The sequence below is a fragment of the Elephas maximus genome, chromosome 8 (assembly GCF_024166365.1).
Source record: "Elephas maximus indicus isolate mEleMax1 chromosome 8, mEleMax1 primary haplotype, whole genome shotgun sequence".
Lineage (NCBI taxonomy): Eukaryota > Metazoa > Chordata > Mammalia > Proboscidea > Elephantidae > Elephas > Elephas maximus.
The window spans coordinates 33,136,159-33,163,373 of NC_064826.1; the positions used below are offsets into that span (position 1 = coordinate 33,136,159).

General features: G+C 39.8%; 1 protein-coding gene across 2 annotated transcripts in view; it reads right to left on the bottom strand.

Annotated features, from left to right (window-relative positions):
- Nucleotides 1-14,601: 14,601 nt before the first annotated feature.
- CAV1 (caveolin 1) overlaps nt 14,602-27,215 on the bottom strand; it is a 47,313-nt gene continuing 34,699 nt past the window's right edge. For both annotated transcript variants that reach the window (XM_049893679.1, XM_049893677.1), the window contains exon 3: nt 14,602-16,851. In XM_049893679.1, coding sequence (XP_049749636.1) covers nt 16,510-16,851 — 342 coding nt within the window. In that variant the 3' untranslated portion in view covers nt 14,602-16,509. The remainder of the gene's footprint in view (nt 16,852-27,215) is intronic.

Sequence of the window (27,215 nt, forward strand, 5' to 3'; positions counted from 1 at the left end):
ATCCCCTTGGTATCCCTCTGGGATTGCTCTGCACTTGTAACATTTCATTCAGGTGGGGCATTTTCTGGCATGGGGTGTAGAGATGGCTTGAATTTGTTCATCTCAGCTCAGTGAACTCAAGTAACCATAGATCTTTAGCAAACCATCCCAAGTTATCAAAATTGGACAATGGAAAGATCCTGAAGGCTTGCCTGGAACAGAATTACTTGGTTTGCACTTGCTTTTAAGAATGGTTCATGAGTATTTTGGCTGCCTGAAAACTGGAAGTAGGTTGTGTCCCAACTGCATGCTCACTATGACTTCACACATGTGAAACTATCATGTAGCCAGCTTTGTGGGTTCACTAGAGTCTTATTTGTATGGGAGACTTAGAGGAAAAACAATGAAGGGAAACACTGAACTCCAAGATTAAGCCCTGTCACTGCCAAGAAGCAAGAGCTCAAACCTTTCAGCTATTTAGGGGGAGAACTCTTCTGAAGGGAGAGTGTTGTTGTTAGGAGCTGTCAGTTCATTTCTGCCTCACAGTACAACAGGATGAAACACTGCCTGATCCTATGCCATCCTCACAATCATTGCTATGTTTGAGCTCATCATTGTAGTCATTGTGTCAATCCATGTCATTGAGGGTCTTCCTCTTTTTGTTGACCTTCTACTTTACCAGGCATAATATCTTTCACCAGGGACTGATCCCTCCTGATAACGTGTCCAAAGTATGTGAGATGAAGTCTCACCGTCCTCACTTCTAAGGAGTATTCTGGATGTACTTCTCCCAAGACATAATTGTTCATTCTTCTAGCAGTCCATGGTATATTCAGTATTCCTCGCCAACACCATAATTCAAAGGCTTCAATTCTTTTTCAGTTTTCCTTATTCATTGTCCAGATTTCCCATGCTTAAGAGGTGACTGAAAATACCACAGCTTGGGTCAAGTGTGCCTTAGTCCTCAAAATGACATCTTGGCTTTTTAACACTTGAAAGAGATCTTTTGCAACAGATTTGCACAATGCAATATGTCCTTTGATTTCTTGACTGTGGCTTCCATGGATGTTGATTGTGGATCAAAGCAAAATGAAATCCTTCACAACATCAGTCTTTTATCTGTTTATCATGATGTTGCTTACTGGCCAGTTATGAGGATTTTTTGTTTTCTTTATGTTGAGGTGTAATCCATGCTAAAGGTTGTAGTCTTTGATCTCCATCAGCAAGTGCTTCAAGTCCTCTTTGCTTTAAGCAAGCAAGGTTGAGTTATCTGCATATCACAGCTTCCTCCAATCTTGATGCTGCATTCTTCTTCATATACTCCAGTTTCTCGGATTATTTGCACATCATACAGATTGAATAAGTGTGGTGAAAGGAAACAACCCTGACACACATATTTCCTGATTTTAAACCACACGGTATCCCCTTATTCTGTTTGAACAATTGCCTCTTGGTCTATATACAAGTTCCACATAAGTTCTGGAATTCCCATTCTTCCCAACGTTATCCATAATTTGTTAGGTTCCACACAGTCAATGGCACAGTAGGCACAGACAGACTATACCTTTACATCGTTAACAAAAAACACCCCAACATCTTTCTGGTATTTGCTGCGTTCAGCTAGGATCCATCTGCCATCAGCAGTGATATCCCTCATTCCGTGTCCTCTTCTGAATCTGGCTTGAATTTCTGGAAGTTCCCTGTTGATGTACTGCTGCAACTGTTTTTCATTTATCTCTAGCAAAATTTTACTTGCATGTAATATTAATGCTATTGTTTGATAATTTTCGCACTCCATTGCATCACCTTTCTTTCTAATGGGCACAAATATGAATCTCTTCCAGTCATTTGGCCAGGTCTTGTAGGTCCTCCTTCCTTGTGTGTCTTAGTCTGGAAACTCTGCTGAAACCTGTCCACCATTGGTGACCCTGCTGGTATTTGAAATACTGGTGGGATAGCTTTCAGCATCACAGTAAAATGCAAGCCACCACAGTATAAACTATATACTATTATATTCTCTCTGAATTAATTTATAATTATAATTCTTTAACACTGACAGAGGGATACGTATATGTGTGTAAATTTTAGAGTGCACCCTAAGGGTGGATAGTTAACTTCTGAAATGTTCCTCTAAGGAATTCACATTCCAGGGATACTCAGCTAGCATTGAATGACTCTAATCCACAGTCCTAATATGACTTTCTTTACCTCCAATAAGTGCCAGAAAGTTTGCTAGTTAGCTAAGTGGATTTTGTTGTTGTTAGTTGCCATTGAATCGACACCAACTCATGGCGACTCCACGTACAACAGAATGAAACGTTGCCCGGTCTTGCACCATCTTTGTAATCATTGGTATGCTCAGGTCCATGGTTGCAGCCACTAAGTATTTTGAGTGCCTTCCAACCTAGGGGGCTTATCTACCAGCACTCTATGGGATGATATTCTGTTGTGTTTTCATTGGCTAATTTTCAGAACTAGATTGCCAGACTTTCTTCCTAGCTTTTCTTAGTCCAGAAGCTCTGCTGAAACCTGTCCACTATGGTGACCCTACTGGGATTTGAAATACCAGTTGCAAAGCTTCCAGCATCACAGCAACATGGACGCCATCATAGTACAACAAAGTGATAGACAGGTGGTAAATATGTGTGGTAGCTAGAAATGTCATGCGATTACCTATGCCCTTGCATGAACAACATGGAGTAAAAATGTGGAGAGAGCTCAGCAGTCCACCCCGCTTCAGAGATAGCTTCTTGGGCCAAGGCTCCATTCAGGCTGCGTTCAACAGCTTAACAGTGGATCCAGTGGCCTGGCTTGACCAGAAGTTTTGCTGAATCCTTCACCAGGATACTGATGCATCTGCCTTGAGTGAACTCTATCATATGTGGAGCTGGTGTGCCTGGGACTTCGTTGTGCTTATAGTAGGTTACATCCCTTGTTCAGGGCCAGCCTGTAATGAGTATTTGAACATGTGACATCTTTGGCCTGAAACCTGCTTTCAGCATAACACATCAGCTGCTGATGAGATTGTGGTGGAGAAGGCTTATAACCTTCATCTATTCCTAATTATAGGGGGTGACTGATAACTGACAAATTCGCCTAAAACTTGTGAACAAGCAAACTTGCTTAAGTCACTTCGCTATGCACACTCTCTTGCTCTAAGACAAATGTTTGCAGGTTAGAGAGGTTTTGAATGCAGTCTAGTGAGTGTAACTGGACTTATCCCCAACTCAGCCCTCATGGTCTCATGAAGATGGGGACTGTATTAAAGGATGAGTCAAAAGAGCCATCTCACTCTGGTGTCTATAAAAAAAGGCAGCCCTGCTTTGAGGTCCAGTCATAAAGTGGGTGGCGGTGTGATTTTTCTCTTAAACACAGGATGTGAGTAATGTTACATTTCTTTGCTTTCTCTAAATGAATTTAATATGCTTCAAGTCACCATTCAGCCTAACTAGCAGTGAGGGCAAGTTCTGTCATGATGGTCTCCTTGCACTGTATGAAGGCCCTGAAGTCTCTTGTGTTTGGTCACCAAAGAGCACAGCTGATGTGCTCAGTGCTCAAAGCTGTAGTATTTCTTGAGGATGAAGGCTGTGCTGGGGCACTGCCAACTCGGGGCAGTGGATCATTGTCAAGGGTGGGAACTCAGTGTCCAGGATCCAGTCTTTTTAGGAATTCTAAATAACTATTCCCTTGTGGGGTCCTGTCACATCCTGTGGCATTGCAAGGGATCAAGGCATAGAGTCCCAGTGCACATGGAGCCCCCACACCTCTGCTGTCTTCCCAGTTTTGGAGGATGCTCCCTAAATTGCCTTCTGGTCTTGCTTCTTCCGTTCTTTCCATTCTGAGAGAATCCCCTATTGTCACTCTTCAGGGAGGAGAAACACAATGTGAAACCTCCTCCTTGAGAGGTAAATAAAAAAAAAAAAAAATTTTTTTTTTGAGGAAATAATATGCCAACAGTAGTTTCTTCATACAAACTCAGTTCTTATAATGTGAGCCAGTTATACAAACCACCATGTCTAACAATGCCAAAAGGTGAGTGAAAGGAATGTGGCACAGTTGTCACCTCAAGCTACCCAGCAAGCAGACGTGACTTTATGGCATTTGAAGTGGCAGAGAAGAAACTGGAAATCTTCTTAATGTAAAAAAATAGCTTTCCTCTTTTTCTTGGCACATGTTTGGCTTTACTGTGCAAGAAAATGTATATTCATTTATTTGCTAATAACACAAGCATCATTACTATGTTAATAGTTATTTGAAAATATTATTTAATTCAAAATGAGCGACATACTTTGATAATAATCTACATTTGCTCAACAGTGTGTATTTTCACACACGTGATCTCATTTACTTCTGACAACATCCTGGGATGGTGGCATGGTGGATAGAGTTTTCCCATTTTTCAGCTGAGAAAAATCAAGTGCTTTGCATGTAAATTGAGTTTCCAGGGTCGATCAGCCAGTTGTCAGCAGAGTGGGACTAGAACCCATGTACGTTATTTGTCTACTTGACCATTCTGCCCTAAGCTGTAAGACTTGAAGGAAAATGTGGTTTATAGATGCTGTATTCCTAAGTGAATCTGTTATTTTGAAGTACACCTTTCAAATTAGCCAAAAAAGGTTTTCCTCAGAATACCCAGTAAATGACCAAATTTTCTTTTTCTTTAGACCACATATTTAACCCCAACTGAGCCAAGTTAACCGAGTACATATTGAATGCCTCACATCACTCTGCAACTGAGAGCTGTTTGTAGGTATGTGCAGCCATTCGTTGTTCCAGAAACATTTAAATAGCAACCACTATATGACAAACATATGAGTTCCTGGGTGGTGCCAGCAGTGAATGTGTTCAGCTGCTAACCAAAAGGTTGATGTTTGGGTCTACCCAGAAGCACCTTGGAATAAAGGCCTCGTGATATGCTTCCAAAAAAGCAGCCATTGAAAACCCTATAAAGTGTATATCCTCAACAACAACAACAAAATTAAAAAAAAAAAAAGGAATAAAAAAGAAAACCCTATGGAGCACAATCCTACTCTGAAACACGTGGGGTGGCTGTAAGTTGGAACTGACTTGAAAGCAGCTGCGTTTTATGACTAGCATGGTCCTGGACTCTAGAGCCGTTCTGTCCAGTGTAGTAGCCACTAGCCACATCTGGTGATTTAAATTGAAATTAATTGAAACTAAATAAAATTTAAAATACAGCTTCTCAGTCACACTAGCCACATTTCAAGTGCTCAATGGTTGCATGTGGCTAGTGTCTACTATTGGACAGTGTAGGTATAGGACATTTTCATTATCACTGAAAGTTCTACTGGACAGCACTGTTCCAGAGTTATAGGCCAGACTTGGTCCTTCCACTTTAAGAACTTGTAAATATTGTATGCACATAGCAGAACTTAGATTCCACAACAGAACATTAGTTTGATTTAGCAGATATTTATTTTTCTAGTCACTGTGATGAATTCTTTTCACAAAATTATGCCTAAAAGTTGGTCTCTGCCCCCCAGTAGCTTACAGTTCAGTGGAGATATGAATAAAATAACTTCAAGGGCATGGGGACCAGAGCAACTTTTTCTGCCTGGGAAAGTTATGAAAGCAAAACAATTATGTCCATTTGCTTCTGTCTTTTCTATTCGTGTACACACCTTGTGTCTTGAACAACACAGAAAATATTTTAATAACTGCGTTATGTAATAAGCAATTATTATAATTTTGCACTGACATTCTCAAGGCACTGAGCTTCTTTTGCTCTGTTTTACCAAAGAGGCTGGGCCATAGGGTGGGAACTGTGACAACTCCCAAATTCACTTGGCAACGTTAATCATAAGGCCAAGAATTAGACCTCATGCCAATGGCGTTGCTCGCTCCACTCTGATGCTCAAAGCTGAGAACATTCCCCCTGCTCCACCATCATGGGTCAGGTGCAACAGCTATTCATTTTTCACAATGGTCCCCGCAGTTCTATGGGTGGCCAGCAGCTATCTTTTATTGAAAACTTCTGGCAGCAGCTGTGCCTCTCCTCTCTTTAGCATGTCTCATTTAAATTGCACAAATAAAGATGTTTTTTGTCCTTTACAGTAAGATAACTCCTCATTTAATTTGCAGATAATGGCTATTAACTGTGTTTTCTGAGATGTGTATGAAAGAGACATCTATTCATTGGCTGAATTATAGGAGTGGAGACGGGCAGAGCCCTCCATGCTATCTCGGGCTGGTGCCAAGGATTTAACCCTCAGGTCCCTTCCTGATGGGCATTAATACTACTGTACAGAGGGGAAGTTGCCCAGGAGTGAAAGTGTGTACTGTTCAGACAGAAATCTATTTCAAGCAGATTTATTCACTCACTTAATGGCCTTGGGTAGTTCCTTCTCCTCTTTGTATCTGTGTTATGCCTCTACAACAGATACCAAAAAAAAAAAAAAAAACAACAACAAACCCATTGCCATCAAGTCAATTCTGACTCATAGCTACCCTATAGGACAGTGTAGAACTACCACATATGGTTTCCAAGGAGTGGCTGGTAGATTCAAACTGCCAAACTTTTGGTTAGCAGCTGAACTCGTTAACTTTTTGTATTTGTTGTATGTCTTGAAATCTTTGCATTCTTAATTATTAAAGAGAGCAGGCAGCCTGAACTCTCAGACAATCTGGATTTATTTCTTCCTCTACCAGTGGCTCATTAAGTGACCCTGGGTAAGCCATTTGTCCTTGGTGATTTATTCTTCCCATCTCTAAAATGGAGTGTTATGAACTCAATTGTGTCCTCCAAAAAGATCCATTGAAGTCCTAGTCCCTTTGTACCTGAGTATATGATCTTGTTTGGAAAGAGAGTCTTTGAAGATTTTGTCTTACTGGAGTAGGTGGGTCCTAATCCTATAAGACTGGTGTCCTTATGAAAAAAAAGGGAAGAGCCAGACACAGGAGGCAAGGTGGCCATATGAAGATGCATCTGCAAGCCAAGGAATGCCAAGGAATGCATGAGGCTACCAGAAGCTAGAAGAGACAAGGGAGGATCTTCACCTAGAGTAGATAGAGAGAGCATAGCTCTGATGTTGCCCTAAATTCAGACTCCTAGCCTTCAGAACTGTGAGATAATAAATTTTTGTTTTTATAAGCTACTGGCTTCATGGTATTTGTTATGCCAGCCCTAGGAAACCAATACATGGGGTTTTGAGTATTCTTCCCCTTCCTACCTCATGGGAATACAAGAAGGCACATATGTGGAAGAGTTTGGAAGATTCAAGCCTTATGTATATTTACATTATAATGGCTAGGTTTGCCAGCTTGCCTGTCACACCCCTATTTCTTTTAGCTTTCTCTTACTTCCACAACTCCTTGAATGAGTGACATTTTCAGCCAAGTGATTGCTTCAGTAAACACCACTGTTTGGACCTACCAGACAACAAATCTAGGGGAAATCAATCTATAATGTGGTCTGAGCCAATGAGATGTCCCACCTAAGTCCCTGGATATAAAAACACAAGAATGGAAGTCTGAATATGATGGGTCCTTTTTTTTAAAGGAAGGTTTGTTCAATTTTGGGCATTTTGGACTCAGTCCATATTGAAGAGCACAAGAAGAAATCTGGTTTGTGGAGAGAGGCAAGAGAATGGTTTGGATGTGTTCAAAAAAGCAGGTAAGTGACCCAGGGTTATTAGAAAGAGTTAGATGGAGTAATGGAGTGAGGGTCTGCCTGACAATTTCTAGTTGCCTTGAGATTTGACTCTGTTTTATACATTTTTGCATTTTCATTTGCACCACAATCTAATGAGGTAGGAGACATTAAGGCTGGCGATCTGCCAGAAGTTGTGGAATCTATCCAAGGTCAATCAGCTGGTTCTGAGGTTGGTTGAGGATTTGATTACAGGTTCCTGCTTATCAGTTCAAAGTTTTTTCTGCTATGTGATGACTGGAAACCTTGGTGGCAAGCGATTAAGAGCTACAGCTGCTAACCAAAAGTTTGGCAGTTTGAATCTGCCAGGAAACCCTGTGGGGCAGTTCTACTCTGTCCTATGGGGTCATTATAAGTTGGAATCGACTCAACGGCAGTGGGTATGGGGTAGCGGGTATGTGATGACTTATTATTTGCTCTTATTATTGTTGAAGGTTGAAGGTAGAAAGTGAAATGAGAAGATCGAAAGAAAATATTCCTGTTCAGTGTAGGTACTGAATGCTAATGTTATTGCCTGAGCAACAGGTATTTGTCCTAATGCCAACAGCCTTACTGTTAAGTTTATTTCCTCCTCAGAAATATAAATGACACTGATGTTTTTTCCCTGCTGACCCCACTCAAATCATTACTTACGTCTCTTAGAACAGAGGTGTGAGAATTTGCAAGGCTATGATATATTTTAATTGGTATTTACTCCAGGCTTTGACAGATATTTTCTGTATTTGGTCATCTGCTCTGTGGAGCCTGTACCTTCAAGAAACATTATTAAAATATGTTTGAATGAATGATAATTGTAAAAGCACGGACTGGCATTTCATTTAAGATCTAAGTTGGTATAAAATATGTATATATTTCAATTCAATCAATGGTTTTCCTTTTTTTTTTTTTTTTTTAGTGTTAGAACCATTTAGTCCAACACAATATTTTTTGGAAAGTAATATGAAAAGAAATCAAACCAGAGCTTGACTGTTTGAGGAAAGGTGGTAAACGCTGTTCTTCTAACCCAGCCTACTGCTGTCATCCTAGGGGATATCATCAATACCTTTGGATTCTGCAGGGCAGTTTTAAAACTACTATATTAATGAAAAATTATTTTCCAGCAGAAAAATTACAAAATATTGATTCCATGTTGAGGTTGCCCTCACAGATGTTTCACTGAGTTCCCTTGTTACTCTACAGAGAGGAAGTTGGCTGGACTGAGTGCATGGCACTATGGAGACAAAAGTCTATTTCAAGCAGATTTATTCACTCAATGACCTTGGGTAGTTGAGAATTGTATCAACATGTGTTTGCTGTTATTCAAGAAAGGCTCTTTCTTACTCATCTCTGTCTTACTCAACTTTGTATTTTTTACGGTACCATTTGACTCCATGCATGCTGTTAAAGGAATAAAGTGAACAATGTTGATTAGGGAATGTATTAGTGAATGTCTTTTCACCATATACTGTTCTTTTTGTCCTGCTCGATCACACACAATGCTATTGTTGTATTGGCAAATGGTGCCACACTTTCACCATTTCCACCAAGTGCAGAGTAAGTTTCTCCGTAAAGAAGAGCTTTGGAGCAAATAGTCATGGGTGTTAAACTCACTGGGTAGCCTTGAATAAGTTTTTAAACCTCACCGAGCTTCTGTTTCCTGACCTTTAAAACAGAGAGAATGGTATACACTTGAGATAGATAACAGCACATAGGCCATAGGGCTGTTGTTAGCAGTAATATTTATGAGGTACTTGGCACATTACTTGGCATATGGTATGTGCTCGATAAATGGAAGCTCTTACTATTTTGAGGGCAATGTAAAAGGCACAAAGCAAAGAACAAAATCACTGTGAAAATACAAATTCAGTGTCAAGCCAAATTGTATCTGTCAATGTACACACTGTGCTGTGTATTTCACATAGTGCGTACTTTGGTATACAGTCAACAGAGCTTTCCATTTTAGAGTTGGCAGGTAATTAAATCTTACCTTTTCCAAGAGCTTGTGCAATGTGTTGGGGGATTCAACTAGTATTCTTTCACGAAGGATGTTGTTGACTAATGCCTGAAATAGTTGTATCTCATTAATAGTTGGCATTGTATTAACAAAAATGAAGGACAGGGATAGGTTTTTTTTTTTTTTTTTAAATGAATGTCTTCTTCCTATTGTCAAAACCCCACCCTTTATGCCAGTTTTCACATGTTTTTCAATTGTTCTGTTAAAGTACTAGGTAGCTGTGTAACTTATCCCCTTTGATAAACAAATCCCTCAACTTTCTATAGCATCAAATTCCTCATGCTGGTTGATTTTATTTATCTACCCCATGTCTGGAGCCCTGATGGCTCAGTGGTTAAGAGCTTGGCTACTAACCAAAAGGTCAGCCGTTCAAATCCACCAGTCACTCTTTGGAAACCCGATGGGGCAGTTCTACTCTGTCCTATAGGGTTGCTATGAGGTGGAACCAACTCGACAGCAATGGGTTAATGGGTTATCCCATGTCTAACTCTTGCTACTACTCTCTAATGACAAAAAAAAAAAAAAAAAAAATTCACTTACTTATTTGTAACCTTCTGGCTTTGTGGAAATTTGAGTGACTCATTACATAGTGGAATTGATGAAGTCAACAGCTTCTGGAAAAACATCTTTTTTCTTAATAACTCTATCAACATGTGTTTTCTATTATTCAAGTAAGAATAATATTTATATCAAGCATGCATGGTAGTCCTTGCTAAATTTTCATTGGGGAAACTCATGATTTGACATATTGAAATGTTCAAATGGATATGGTAGGGGAAGTCTTGATGGAGAGTGAAGTTATAGAGAAATAAAGTGAAGTGGAAGCAGAAAAAAATTGCAGGCATATTGTTGATAATGATGTAATTTATTTCTGGATGAGTTAGGTGACTTCCTTCATGAAAAAATCGCTGGAAAGCAGAAATTTGGCATCTCATGCCTTCATAGTGTCCAAGACAGTCTGACCATCCATTCATCTACCCATTCCAACAAATACTGAATGTCTTTTGTGGCAAGATGTCTGCCTCAGGAAGTTTACATTCTAAAGGAAGAGAAAGACTAAAAACTTATGCATAGGCAAATAAAACATCTGCTGTTAAGGAAAGAGGCAAAAGACTAAGATTAAGAAGGAAAGACTTACTTCAGCTAGGGAAGACAGACTTCTGGTTTCAGTCTGACATGTAAAGAGCTTGGAAGTCAACACCCCCATCCTCACAGAAAAAAGCTGAACAAACTGAAAATCAACAGATCTCTGTAGATCCGTCAGAGAACCGATATCAGCAGGGTAAACTGCTGCCCCAAAACTGTAGAGAGGCAGTCAGAGAATCACAGTTAACTGGGAGGAGAAGCCCGGGAACAGAAGCCAGTCACTGGAGCCAGTACCAGTAGAAATGCTTAAACTGTAATAGATGAATTTCTGGAGGCTTTTTATGATAGGACTAGCTTGAGAGTTGAAAATTCGGGGGAGCCCCCACACTGTCATGAGTTTTACTCCAGGAGACCCACAAAGTTCTCATGGTGAAGATTGGAGAAAAAGATCCTTTTATGCTTCTGGCAGGGGGAGGGGAAAAGTAACAAGTCTGAAATACACTTAGAGCATTCTGTTCTTCGTTCTATTCCCCGTCACAAAAGCCAACCCTCAAGGGAAATTATTTTACCAAAGCCTTGTCTGACCTGGGGGAAGGGCAGCTAGCCAACTCCAGCCCCCTCTAGCCTTCCTGTCTTACATAAGGGGAGGGAAAAAAAGTTAAACTCTTCTGAAGGTCACAGCCCAGGAATTGTACTCATAACCTGTTGGCATTGAGTCAATTCCAACTCACAGCGACCCCATGTGCTACATAGTAGAACTGAGTTCCAGAAAGTTTTCTTGGCTGTAATCTTTATGGAAGTAAATTGCCAGAGCTTTCTTCTGTGGTACCACTAGGTGGGTTCAAACCACCAACCTTTCAGTTAATAGAAGAAAGCAAAAGCCCACCAAAAAAAAAAAAAAAGATTTAATCATAAGATTAAAGAATGCTTTTCTTTCCCAATACCTTACTACTACATCAAAAGAGTTCCAGAATAATAGCAGTGGATTGCAACTGAAAGAGCTGCAAGACACACTCCAATTAAGAAGGAATTTCTAGGAAACACAGAGACAACAGAGGAAACAAAAACAAAGATACCGGACCAAAAAAAGAAAACACTGATACCTACAACTACAGCAGACATTAAACACAGCCTAGTTCCAAGCCATAAACACAAAACCTCACACTAAAGCCTGTTTACCTCTGTTTATATTGCCCAATACATCATGTCTGGCTTTCAATTAAAAATTACAAGTCACACTAAAAGGCAAGAGAAAACATTAAGCAAGCATCAGAACCAGATGCAGATGTGGCAGAGATTTTAGAATCATCAGACTGGGAATTTAAAATAACTATGATTAATATGCTAAGCGCTCTAATGGAAAAAGTGGACAAATGGAGGGAATGGCATTTGGTAGGAGTGGGGAATCTTCCTCCATTTTAAGAAAAGGGAAAGAGAAAATGGGAGCCAATATAAGTAGATTTGTCATGCATTGTGGGAAGAGGAGAGCATTGTATTGATGGCTCCAGGAAGTTGGATGATGAATAAAACCTAGAAAAATTCATTATTGCTCAAAGGACTGGCAAATTTGAGTTAATAAGGGAGTCAAGTAAATGAATGGAGATTCCTACAGGAAAAAAAGAAGTGTTTTGAATCTTAATTGTAAAGTGATTCTATCAGTTTCTCTACTCAATCTAACTCCACTGAGATTATTGATTTTTTTTGGGGGGGGGTCTGAATAAATATAAATATTATGGCTACTTTCAAAAAGTAATAGAGAGTTTTTTTTTCTATTATTTAAATCAGAATATTTGATAAGTGCCTTAGGCTGGGTTCTCTAGAGAAGTAAAACCAGTAAAGTGTATAAATATATAGAGAGAGATTTATGTCAAGGAAATGGCTCACACAGTTGTAGAGGCTGGAACGTCCCAAGTCTGTGGGTCAGGATAGAGGTGTCTCTTGATTCATGTAGCCACAGGGGCTGGCAAACCCAAGATTGGCGGGTCAGAGAGCAGGGCTCTTGCTCACAGGCTGCAAAGATAGATGAATCCCAAGATCGGCAGGCAAGACCACAGGTAAGCTTCTAGCTCAAGTCCCGAGAACCAGAGCCAGGTGTAGGATCCAAAGCCAGTGAAAGCCGACGAGCCTTGCCAGAATGTCCACTTATATTTGATGCAAGCCACAGGTCCAAAGAAACTCCCTTTCAACTGCTTGGCTACTCACAGCAAATTCCATCATGGAGATGATCACATTATATCAAATCTCATCATGGAAGTGATCACAACATCGTGACTGCCAAACCACTGGGAATCATGGCCTAGCCAAGTTTACATACAACCTTAACCATCAGAGTTAAGTCTGGGAAAATAGTTTTATATTTTAGATGTAAAAATGTTTTAATTTGTATTTTAACTGCCAACTGTATTGTTGACCATTACTGGTTCTCAGTAGAGGTACAACTTGCCTTCTGTTTTTTGACATTATCACTGTTTCTGTGGTTATGGTGCTATGGTTTAGCTCCAAGCCTTGGGAGCCAGACTCTTATGATCTCTGCAAGTCTCCTAGGTGAAAATGGAATTTCATTCCTTTGATTTTTCTTACTTCATTACTAACGAGTATAAGCGTTTTCATAGGATTGTTGGGTACTTCTTTTTGTGAATTATCTTTTCATATCTTTGCCCCTTTTTCTATTTGCATGTTCATCTTTTCTTCGTTGATTTATAAGAGCTCTTTATTTTAAATATACTATAATGCTATGTGTGTTGTATATATTGGAAAGGATTTATTTTACCACCTTATCATTTATTTTGCATTTGTTTCTACTGTTTTTGATATATAAAAGTTTAATATTTTCATGTATTCATAGCCATGAGCTTTTCTTTTATAGTTTTGTCGTTTGTGTTAATGCTTTTCTATACCTCTCCCCACTTCCAATTCTGCAAATACGAGTTATAATTTAAAACCCAGAACATTTAAATACCAGCTCCCACACCAGGGAAGGTATGAGTCAGCAATTCAACAGAGCGCCACTCCTCTGGGCTGGTGCGTATTGTTATGTAACTAACATTTACTTAAACGTGTGAAGTTTGAGCTGTTTATTCCCAATATGGAGTAGAAAGGTCGTCTGAAATCATGTAGTTACTTGTGCATTCAGAGATGGAGCTGCTTTGTGTGTGGCTGAGCCCAAGTATGAATAAGTAAAGCCCTGATTTTGTTAATATGCGTCCATTTGGAAACTCAATAAAACCGAAGGAAAGATCATCCTTGTTTAAAGTTACCTCACTGATTCTACTTGAACTTGGGGCTCATGTGAGATCTCTTGTGCTGCACTCATCAGAGGCATGAGTCCATGTCGTGTCCTAGAAATGGACTTGTTGAGTAAACACAAATCCCAGACCAAGTTACTGAGCAGCCTCAGAGGTTGCTTGAGAACCCAGCAACAAGAAGGATTCTATAAACTGCAGAAAAGGAACTTCAGGGTGAGAGAGATTCCAAGAAGACCCTTTTGTGGAATTTACTTTGGAAGTGGTGAACATACACTTAGTTAAAGACAATAATATACCACTTTGCATGGCAAAATTCAGTGCATTTCCCTCTGAAGCAAATTGTGTCATTTACCAAATGGGAATAATAATATCCATCACACAAGGTTGTTGGAGGCTCAAATTAGAAACTGCTATACAAATCCCTGTTATTATTTATAACTTTTATCTGAAGTAATGCTTGAATGACCTTGGCAGACAGATCCCACCTAAATGATTTATTTAACAGTAATTAAAAAGTGAAAGAACCTCCCCTCCCTGCAAACCCACTGCAAACACATACGTACACACTATGGACATACTTAACACACACACACACACACACACACACACGCACAAATCTGTTTCAGGGAAAAATAAAAAAGCTGACTGCTGAACTGTTAAACATTTTTATTGTGCAGACTTGTAATCTTTACGGGACATGCAGGATGAAAAAAAGGTGAAAAATATATCAGTAAGCCTATAAAATCTCAGCTGTCTTTTGGGCCAGCGGTTGATTTGCATGAGGGACTAAGCATCTATGTGGAACAGACATGTCTTAGGATACACAGTTTACAGATTGAATCAAGCAATTTCCAAAGTGATTTTCTTCCTCTAAAGATAAAAATATCTTTACTTTTAAAAAGTATGTAATATAGTACATTTTCACTTATGTACACAGTTTAAACGTAAAACTATGTCCATGCCAGTGTCTGTCTTAATGCAAAAAATTAAAAGTAGGTAAGGGTTGATAATTAAAGTGCCAGGAAAAATGAAAGAAGCCAAAAAATTCAGCAGAGTTCAAATAAAAAAAAAAAAAAATGCATAACTGAAGGTTAAAAAAATAATCCCCAAGGGCAGAATCACAATACTAACAGAAGGAATAAAAAGCTTTTGAATGTACCAGGCAGCTTTCTATATGACTCAGGTTAACAGGTAAAATTCCTCAGTTTGAGTTTAGAAGAATTTGAACTTATTCCAGCAAAAATTACCTTAATCTTTTATGACTGTCTCCTCCCCCATCTTCTTTCTCTCTGAGCAAAATGATGTTTGGATTAGGTCCAAAGCTCCTGGTGGGGGAGGGGCCGTGTGTCACAGCATAACAGATGGGTTACAAGTGCTTTACTTTGAAAGGGTTACATTTGCAACAACTGACAGTCTCACACAATGGCCTCCATTTTGACAGCCCTTCCCCGGAGGCCCGCTGATCAGCTGAAAAAGGGAACACAATGTTGAGCCACTAAACCACCCCGGTGATGGATTAGTTTGGATTCAGGAAAGGGTGATTATTCTTGAAAACAAACGAAGCTGAATAGACATGCTGATCTCATTCAGCTGATGAGAGGGAGGGGAAGTTGGCTTCTACCCTAGCCAGCCCAGAGAGGGCTCAACCCCATTCGTCTACCGTAATTCATTTTGTGGTGATATTGTGGACCATATTTGATATGGATCAAGATGCTGCATGACCAGGCACAGAAATGCGCTTCACTAGACTCTGTATCTCAGAGTCAGACACAAGCTTGGAGAACTAGGCAATGGGATTTGTAACTTTGGTTTTCAGGAAGGCTGCTGACCTAATGAAAGTTGATGAGTTAGACCGCATTTGAAAAGGCAAATGTGAGAAACAAGAAGGCACTTGGGTCCTTTTTATCTGTATAACAAATATTCAGGCACAGAGAGTATCATAGGTTAAGCTTTCAAGAAGGGTAAGGCATTAGTCGGATCAAGTGAATGCAGAAAATTGTTTGCTAACTTGACAAGGATCATTAGATCCCAGTGGATCGTTATAGTGAATGGCAGCAATCCACTAACTCTTCAGATGGTGAGTGAAGAGTTTGCTTAAAATCTGCCCACATACCTCTGTACCCAGTGGCCGTAGCCTAAGAGTCTTCTCTTATAAAATGATCAACATCTTAGAGTAGGCAGTTGAGGTTTGTTTTGTTTTGTTTTCTCCTCAGTTCTTCATATTTCTCTCAACTTATCTTTCAACAGTATGTCCGTATCTCAGCCGACAAAATACTCCACATGCAAATGAAAAGGCAGGGAAAAAATATAAATGAATTTTTAAAAATTCAGGCAGCCAAAAAAATAGATGAAATAGCTCAGAAGAGACAAATAATAGTTATGAAATCAGAGAAAGTGATTTCTTTGTTCTGAACCCAGATATTCATTCATAAATTGTTGCTGTACTAGCAACTTGAAACCTGAAATTGGCACCAAGAAAATTAAAAGAAAAACAAACAAAAAAAAAGATAGGTATACTTCTTTCCTCGAAATGTCACTTATATTTCTTTCTGCATGTTGATGCGGATACTGCTGAATATTTTGCCAATGGCCTCAAAGAGCGGGTCACAGAAGGTGTGGACGTAGATGGAATAGACACGGCTGATGCACTGGATCTCAATCAGGAAACTCTTAATGCATGGTACGACTGCCCAGATGTGCAGGAAGGAGAGAATGGCGAAGTAAATGCCCCAGATGAGCGCCATCGGGATGCCGAAGAGGGCAGACAGCAAGCGATAAAACCAGTATTTTGTCACAGTGAAGGTGGTGAAGCTGGCCTTCCAGATGCCATCGAAACTGTGTGTCCCTTCTGGTTCTGCAATCACATCTTCAAAATCAATCTAAAAAGAAGAATTGACAGAACATGAGCTTAGAATAGAAAAAAGAAAAAACACTACTCAGTATCCATAAATGTATATTAGCTTTCACATGTGGGTTCTGTATGAGATGCTTGAAGGCAAGGCAACTCAACCACTAGCATCAGCATCACTTGGAACTTGTTGGAAATACAGACGTTTGGGGCCCACGCCAACTACACAACAGTTAAGTGCTTGGCGGCTGCTAAGCAAAAGGTTGGTGGTTCGAACTCACCCAATGGATCCACGGAAGAAAGATCTGGAGATCTGCTCCCATAAAGATTATAGCCTAGAAAATCCTATGGGAAAGTTTTACGCTGTCACATAGGGTTGCTTTAAGTTGAAATCAAGCAACGGTATCCAACAACAGCCAACAATTTTATTGACTTTTGCAGGGTGGAGCCCAGGAGAATTTTTAACATGTTCTCCAGGTTTCTCTACCATGTGAAAGATTAAGAGTCACTGGGCTAGGGGAAACTAAATAGATATGATACAATTCCCTGCCTTAAAGTAATACCTGGCAACACAGATAAGCATACAAGGCACTCAGTTAAATGTAAACAACATGGCATAAGTTAGCTGCATTGGAAGACAGCTACACACAATATCAAAGGGTCGTTAAGTTCGAATCGGTAGCATTACTTCAGGAAATTGGATCATTATGAGGCGTGAGACATCAAGAAGACTCCATGCAGGTGGTGGAACTTGAGCAGGGTTTGAAAATTGGGTATGATTTGGAGAGGAAGGAAGAACGGACCTTGGAAATGGTGTGAGCAAAGTCCTAAGAACAAGGAAGGGGGTCCAGTGAGTGTCACAGGCCAAGTAAATCTGTGTGACCAAGGCTGGAATAACAGGTCAAGGCCAGACTAGATTTTATTCTACATACGTTGTTGTTGGGTGCTACTGTAAAGATGACAGCCTGGGAAACCCTATGAGGCGGTTCTCCTCTGTCTTATAGGGTCACTATGAGTCAGAACAAATTCAACAGCAACAGGTTTGGTAGTTGTGTGTGTGATAGTTGGAGCCCTGGTGGTGCAGTGGTTAAGAGCTATAGCTACTAATCAAAAGGTTGGTAGTTTGAATCTACCAGCCACTCCTTGGAAACCCCATGGGACAGTTCTACTCTATCCTACAGGGTTGCTATGAGTGAAATTTGACTGGATGGCAGTGGGTTTGTTTTTGTGTGTGTGTACATGTGTTATTTAGGGAGCCCTGAAGGGTTTGTTTTGGTTTTTCTGTGTCAGTTTGGAAAACCAGAGACTCCCCATGTAACCTAATGGAAAAGCACCCACGATAAATTACTTATCCAGCTCTCATGGCATAGCGGTTAAGTGCTACAGCTGCTAACCAAATGGACAGCAGTTCAAATCCGCCAGGCACTCCTTGGAAACTCTGTGGGGCAGTTCTACTTTGTCCTATAGGGTTGCTGTGAGTCCGAATCGACTCGACGGCACTGGGTTTGGTTTTGGTTTTGTTTAGCTCTCATGGGTACAGTGTAATAAAACAGATCAGTGGCACCAGAGTGCCACTCACCTCATTGATGGCTTGTATTACCAGATCGTATTTCTTAAAATCCATATTAACCAAAATGAAACCAAACCTGTTGCCATCCAGTGGATTCTGACTCATAGCGACCCTAGAGTACAGAGCAGAACTGCCCCATTGGGTTTCCAAGGAGTGGCTGGTGGATTCAAACTGCTGACCTCTTTGGTTAGCAGCCGAGCCCTTAACCACTGTGCCACGGTATTACCAACCAAAAATTTAAACACACTCAATTGGCAAGCATGCATTCCAATACCGAAAACACATGCCATCCAAAAAAAAAAAAAAAAAAAAAACCCTAAGGAGAAAAAATGTAGTAACTAAAGGGAAAAGGTTCATCTAAAAAATTAATTCTCAGGAGTTTTTATCCCTCTCTCAGGATTTATATAGTGTAAGCTGAAGCGTAGGACTAAAAACAACAACAAAAGGGTTGGACAGAGCCAGCTAAACTGCTTAGCAGCGTTGGCTATATGAAGGGATCCAATAAAATTCCAAATTCAAACAAGTTGATGACATTCCCAAGCTGAGGATCAGGGAATGAGGACTTGGATGCTTCCCTGGAGCCACTCAGTGCCAAGGAACCACCTTTGGTTCAATGCAATAAAACTTCTTTTGGAAAAAGAACACGATGTTACCAATTTTTAAAGTTCATGTTCTAGAACATTCTGTTTTTCCATCTATTGTCCAATGCCCTAATAATGTAATATGTAAAATTGATATGGCTGTAATTATGTAAACAAAGTTAAATAGATTTATTTTTCTTTCCCCTTACCCCCATTTAGATCTAGGCTCAGAGGGTAAACACTTCTGTGTTTTAAAAAGTCTTGCAAAATATGTGACAAATCACATCAATTATTTGATGACTTTTCTGTGCCATATATTTAATATGGGACTGTGTATTGGCATTGCACTCTTTCCCAAACCTATAGAAAATAAGGGCCTGAGGTTTCCCTTGCATTCAACTTGGAGATGCTCCAAGAATTTTATTTTTTAAAGATAGCTTTGTTGTTTGTAGGAGCATTTGGAGAAGTGAAAATTAATACATAGAACAGGCAACCTTAATCTGGAATCAAATGATAGGCAGTGGGTGGTCCATGACACCCTGAAATGGCACATATGTTTTGAGTATATAATGGAAGAAAGACCATCACTTTTCTTAGAAAACAGTCAATTATCAAAGGAGGTTAGGAAGTACTTTATTGGAGACAGGGAGGGATTCTGAGTTCTTTACAGAGCAAACTCTAGGAGCATGTCTGCCTTGAATTTCTTTTCTGAGGTAAGGGATAATTACTAACATCGGTTGACTGGGTACTGTGATCAGATACTGTTTTCATTTAACCCACAGCAACTTTGTAATATATTATTCCCACCTTACAGACAAAAAAAAATTGAGGTTTGAGATATGAAGAAATTGTCCAGGTAAATAAGAGGTAGAGTCAAGGTTTGAGCCCGATCTAGTAACAAGTATTTGCTCAATACTGCACCACTTTTGAAAAATATTTTTCTAATTTTCTATAAGGCGATTACAGTATTTCCTAATTCAAAGACAATTTATAAAAAAAGAACTTGGTGAATTTAACCCTTCTGGTAAATGTAATAATTTCCACAGCATAGTCTCTGAGGACAGTGTTACAGTGATGCCATATACAGAATTAGTCCTTAGTCAAGCTATCTATGAACATGAGACTGTGTGTAAGATTTCTTGACAATATATTTTTCTAAAGAAAAATGTAAATACTTTTGCCAGTGATCATACTGGAAATTCTTAAGCTTTCTTTTAAGTTGCTTAGAAAATTTCTGGTGTGGCTGTTTTTTTAATACTCTCCAGATATTGCCAGTGAGCATGATTTTTCCTGAAACATCCAAGTGAATTTAGAGCAGGTCTCCAGGGGTAGGCAATAATATGACAAAAATAACATGTTGTATAAATATATTCTGCCACTCGCCCATCAGTTCATCGTACTGTGGTGGCTTCTGTGTTGCAGGAAAATATGCCACCTGTATTTCAAATACCAGCAAGGTCACCCATGGTGGACAGGTTTCAGTGGGAGCTTCCAGACTAAGACAGACTAGAAAGAACATGGCAATCTATTTCTAAAAAACTGTCCAGATGAAAAGCAGCGGAACATTGTCTGATATAGTGCCAGAGGATGAGCCCCTCAGGCTAGAAGGCACTCAAAACACAACTGGGGAAGAGCTACCGCCTCAAAGTAGAGTTGACCTTAATGACGTGGATGGAGTAAGCTTTTGGGACCTTCATTTGCTGATGCGGCATGACTCAAAAGAGAAGAAACGTCAGCTGCAAACATCCATTAATAATCAGAAAGTGGGAGGTACAAAGTGTGAACCTAGGAAAATTAGAATTTGCCAGAAATGAAATGGAATGTTGGAAGATCGATATCCTAGGCGTGAGCTGAAATGGACTGGTATAGGCCATTCTGAAGTGGACAGTCATATGGTCTATTATGCCATGAATGACAAACTGAAGAGGAATAGCATCACATTCATTGTCAAAAGGAATATTTCAAGACCCATCCTGAAGCACAATGCTGTCAGTGATAGGATAATATCCATATGCCTACAAGGAAGACCAGTTAATATGACTATTATTCAAATTTACGCACCAACCACTAAGGCCAAAGATGAAAAAATTGAAGATTTTTTCTACCAACTTTGCAGTCTGAAATTGACCAAACATGCAATCAAGATACATTGATAATTACTGGTGATTGGAATGCAGAAGTTGGAACAAAGAAGAAGGATCAGTAGTTGGAAAATATGGCCATGGTGATAGAAATGATGGGGAGATCACATGATAGGATTTTGCAAGACCAATGACCTATTTCCTGGAAATATCTATTTTTCAAAAACATAAATGGCAACTATACATGTAGACCTCACCAGATGGAATACACAGTAATCAAATGGACTACATCTGTGGAAACAGATGATGGAAAAGTTCAGTATCATCAATCAGAACAAGGCCAGGGGCTGATTACAGAACAGATCATCAACTGCTCATATTCCAGTTCAAGTTGAAACTGAAGAAAATTAACACAAGAGCCAAAGTATGACCTTGAGCATATCCCACCTGAATTTAGAGACCATCTCAAGAATAGATTTGACACATTGAACACTAATGAACAAAGATCAGACAAGCTGTGGGATAACATCAAGGACGTCATACATGATGAAAGCAAAAGGTCATTAAAAAGACAGGGAAGAAAGAAAAGACCAAAGCAGATGTCAGAAGAGACTCTGAAACTTGCTCTTGAATGTAGAGTCGCTAAAGTGAATGGAAGAAAATGATGACGTAAAAGAGCTGAACAGAAGATTTCAAAGGCCAGCTCAAGAAGACAAAGTATTATAATGAAATGTGCAAAGACCTGGAGTTAGAAATCCAAAAGGGCAGAAAGAACATGCTTAGCATTTCTCAAGCTAAAAGAACTGAAGAAAAAATTTATGCCTCAAGTTGCAATATTGAAGGATTCTATGGGGAAAATATTGAATGATGCAGGAAGCATCCAAAGAAGATGGAAGGAATACACAGAGTCCTTGTACCAGAAAGAATTGGTAGATATTCAGCCATTTCAGGAGGTAGCATATGATCAAGAACCAATGGTATTGAAGGAAGAAGTCCAAGGTGCACTGGAGGCATTGGTGAAAAACAAGTCTCCGGAAATTTACAGAATACCAATTGAGATGTTGCAACATATGATGCAGCACTGGAAGTGCTCACTCAAGAAATGTGGAAGATAGCTACCTGGCCAGTCGACTTGAAGAGATACATATCTGTGCCCATTCCAAAGGAAGGCGATCCAACAGAATGTGGAAATTATGGAACAATATAATTAATATTACATGCAAGTAAAATTCTGCTGAAGATAATTCAAGAACAGTTGCAGCAGTACGTTGACGGGAAACTGCCAGAAATTCAAGCCAGTTTCAGAAGAGGACTTGGAACAAAGGATATCACTAATGATGTCAGATGGATCTTGGCTGAAACCAGAGAATACCAACAGATACTTACCTGTGTTTTATTGACTATGCAAAGGCATATGACTGTGTGGATCATAACAAATTATGGATAACACTGTGAAGAATGGGAATTCCAGAACACTTAATTGTGCTCATGCAGAACCTATCCTTAGAGCAAGAGGCAGATGTAGGAACAGAACAAGAGGGTACTGCATGGTTTAAAGTCGGAAAAGGTGTGTGTCAGGTTTGTGTCCTTTCATCATACTTATTCAATCTGTAGGCTGAGCAAATAATCCAAGAAGCTGACTATATGAAGAAGAACATGGCATCAGGATTGGAGGAAGACTCAGTAACAACCTGAGATATGCAGATGACACAACCTTGCTTGCTCAAAGTGAAGAGGACTTGAAGCAGTTACTGATGAAGATCAAAGACTACAGCCTTCAGTGTGGATTACACCTCAACATAAGAAAAAAAAAATCTTCACAACTGGACCAAGAAGGAACATAATGATAAACGGAGAAAATATTGAAGTTGCAAAGGATTTTGTTTTTCGTGGATCCACAATCAATGTCCATGGAAGCAGTAGTCAAGAAATCAGATGACGTATTGCATCGAGCAAATCTGCTGCAAAAGACCTCTCTCAAGTGTTAAAAAGCAAAGATGTCACTTTGAGGACTAAGGTGTGCCTGACCCAAGCCATGGTATTTTCAATTGCCTCATAAAAAAAAAAAAAAAAAAAATTTTTTTTTCATATGCGTGTGAAGGCTGGACAATGAATAAGTAAGACCAAAGAAGAATTGATGCCTTTGAATTATGGTATTGGTAAAGAATATTGAATATACCATGGACTGCCAGAAAAACAAACAAATCTGTCTTGGAAGAAGTACAGCCCGAATGCTCCTTAGAAGCAAGGATGGCGAGACTTTAATTCATGTACTTTGGACATGTTATCAGGAGGGACCAGTCCCTAGAGCAGGACATCCAAACCAAAAAACCCATTACAATCCAGTCGATTTTGACTCATAGCGACCCAAACTGCCCCTACAGAATTTCCAAGGGGTGCCTGGTGGATTTGAACTGCTGACCTTTTGTCATCAGGGTTTCATGCTTGGTAAAGTAGAGGGTGAGTGAAAAAGAGGAAGACCCGCAATGAGATGGATTGACACAGTGCCTGCAACAATGGGTTCAACCAAAGCAGCAGTCGTGAGGATGGCTCAGGACCAGGCAGTGTTTCGTTCTGTTGTAGATAGGGTCTATATGAGTTGGAACCAACTCAACGGCACTTAACAACAACAAAAACATAAATATATTCAGTTAGTTGCTACTTTAGTCTTAAAAATTTAAGGTGACTTAAAAGAATTCTCAAGTACAGCAAATTAGGTAACTGAGTCAAAGAAAGCAAGGCAGGTTAAGGACACAAAATGGAGCCAGAAATAAAGCTTTTCTCATCTGTAATAGAAAGAGGGTTTTTGTGAAGATTACCTGAGATAATTCAAGTGAAGTACTTAGTACTTAGCATGGGTCTTGTTAGCTGCCATCAAGCTGGCCCCCGACTCATGCACAATGGGATGGGATCATTGTGATCCACAGGCTTTTCATTGGCTGATTTTTTGCAAGTTGATCATCAGTCCTTTCTTCCTAGTCTGTCTTAGGCTGGAAGCTCTACTAAAACTTGTTTAGCATTCCATAGCAACGTGCAAGCCTCCACTGACAGACAGGTCGTGGCTGCACATCAAGTGCACCGGCCAGGAATCAAACCTGTGTCTCCAGCATGGAAGGTGAGAATTCTACCACTGAACCACCACTGCCCTTAGCATGGTGCTTAGAGAACTGCATATAAGTGCTCAACGAAGAGTAGCATTCAAAAATTCCCTTGCCCTGAGTAACTTAGCTGACAATTGTAATAACGGAAACTGTCAGCTGCATAGCACACAGGGCTGTGAGATCAAACCCCACCAGTGGCTCAAGAGAACTAACTTCCATTTGTAGTCATCTTCACAACCACCCTTTAAGATAAAACCAAAAACCAAACCCATTGCTGTTGAGTCGATTCCGACTCATAGCGACCCTATAGGACAGAGCAGAACTGCCCCAGAGAGTTTCCAAGGAGTGCCTGGTGGATTTGAACTGCTGACCTTTTGGTTAGCAGACATAGCTCTTAACCACTACACCACCAGGGCTTCCACGTCTTTATTTCCATTTTACAGATGAGGGTACTGCAGGAGGTTAATAAATGATCCAAGCTCACACATATACTAAGTGGCAAAGCTGGAGCTCCTTTTACTTTAAGTGTAAGCTCTTTTTGCTGACATACCCCTGGGGCTTACAAACCTTTAAGTAGTCTTATTTGCTTAAATTTCACCTAGACATATATGCTTCTTAAAATATTTGCATTTTGATTATTCAAGGAATTACTCTTGGTAACTTTTTCACTATGTCAGGGCATCTAGTAACTAGGATGTTTTGCTGATTGTATTTTTACGATCCTGCACAGTATGTTCTCACAATCCTGGGCATCTAGCCAAGGACTCTCACTCGAATCAGCAGATAAGGAAACTGAGGCACAGAAAGACTAAATTGGGCCGACATTCTCAAGGTCCCAAGTGAATCAGCGGAAAAGCTGAAATTAGAACTCTAACTTCCTGATTCCCAGGCCTATGTCCAGCCCTGCGCTCCATACTTTTCCCTAGAAACTTCCATCACACTCACTGTGCTCCTTTTCTGCCTACCCCTCTAGGGCTCACCTTAAGTCACTGACTTGAAAGATATTGACTTGAAAGCTATCTCTGTATGAGTTTAGGAGAAATCCTTTTCACAATGTGAACATGGACATTTTTGTACATCTATTTAGAGTGAGGAAATGTAGAGGAAACATTTTTTAAAATATTCTTATTCTACATTTTGGCATGTATTCACACAATGCACTGAACCCAACACAATTCTGCTAAATGCTAAGTCATCCCATTTAAAAGCAGCTCTTAAATTCCACATCAATCAAAGCACAGTTGTTTCAGGAGATTCAATTCCATTTAAAGCTGAAGGAGTCCTTAAAGAAATACAGCCCCATTTGAGATAAAGAAATTGGTGGCCAAAGCTGTCCAATGATGGTCAAGGATATCGTCCCATTTAATGGCAGACACAGGACTGGAACTCAAGCTTAGGAACCTCCTCGTCTCTCCCAGTATGTCTGCTGCCACCATATATCTTCCATCAGTTTGGCTGCTACATTTCGTGGCCAATGCAAAAGGCAGCTGGGGTTGGCTCTGAACTTGAACATCATCTTGCTTACAAGAGGTCCCATATGTCTATTGTCTGAATGGGTGGTGGTGCCTCTCTGTAACTTTCCCCAATGTGCTCAGCGTTCAAATGCATCATCAGTTTGATTTAATCCCTCTTGAAAAGTATCACTTTTGAGTCCCGATTCCTTGGGGAACCACTCTGCTTACCCTTCTTCAAGAGGGCTGGTCTTGCCTAGAATAGCACTTTATCTGTTGGCTTAGATTTGAAGCTGAACAGGAACTAGGTCTTTCTTTAAAATACAAACAAACAAAAAGAGATGCAGGGATGCCTCAGATGAGGTTGAGCTGCTCCTCCAAGGACTGATTTTCTGTTCTGTATCTATGGAAAAGTTGCCCTTCTGGCAAGAATCATTGTGCAGACTTCAAGATCAAAGGCATAAAAATGTGCTCCAGTGATATTTCTGTGTCTTAATAGATGCTTTATAAGGAGTCAACAGTTTACATTACTAGATTTTTATAAATGACATTAAATACCTTTCTGCAACATTGGCTTATGGTGCTATATTTTCAGAAACATAAGTTAACAAAAATCTAGCAGCAGACGTCGAGAAAAGCAATCTGTCTTGTTGTGTTTTGATAATACTTGGCTAGTGCAGTAAATCTCAGTAGATTTCATCCTGTTAAATGTATCTGAAGGCAATATTTTAAAAACAGTTTATATGTGGACAGGATTAAAAAAAAGTATGGGATCATTTATGTCTCAAAATTTGGACATTTTGTTTCGGAATAGGAACTTCCAAGAAGGAAGCTTGAAGTGTAGTTGGGATTTAATAAACAACGATGCTTGTGCAGTTTATTTCTATGAGAAAAATATCTTCTTAGACTGTCAGTGGAAACTGTGATTGTACTGGATATATCCACCACACATCTTGTCAGTTTGTCATACTCTGGTGGCTGGCATGTTGCTGTGATACCGGAAGCTTTGCTACTGGTATTTCAAATACCAACAGGGTCACCCTAGGTGGACAGATTTCAGCAGAGCTTCCAGACTAAGACAGACTAGGAAGGATTTGGCAGCCTCCTTTTGAAAAAATTGACTAGTGAAAACCTTATGAATAGCAGTGGAACATTGTCTGATATAGTGCAGAAAAATGAGCCCCTCAGGTTGAAAGGCACTCAAAATATGACTGAGGAACAGATGTCTCCTCAAAGTACAGTTGACCTTAATGACGTGGAGGAGTCAAGTTTTCGGGACCTTCGTTTGCTGATGTGACATGACTCAAAATGAAAAGAAACAGTTGCAATCATCCATTAATAATTGGAACGTGGAATGTATTAAGTGTGAATCTAGGAATGTTGGAAGTCGTCAAAAATTAAGTAGAATACAGAAATATCAATACCCTGGGTGTTAGTGAGCTGAAATGGACTGGTACTGGTCATTCTGAATTGGGCAATCATATGGACTACTATGCCAAGAATGACAAATTGAAGAGGAATGACATCATGTTCATTGTCAAAAAGAACATTCCAAGATCTATCCTGAAGTACAACACTGTCAATAATAGGACAATATCCATATGCCCTACA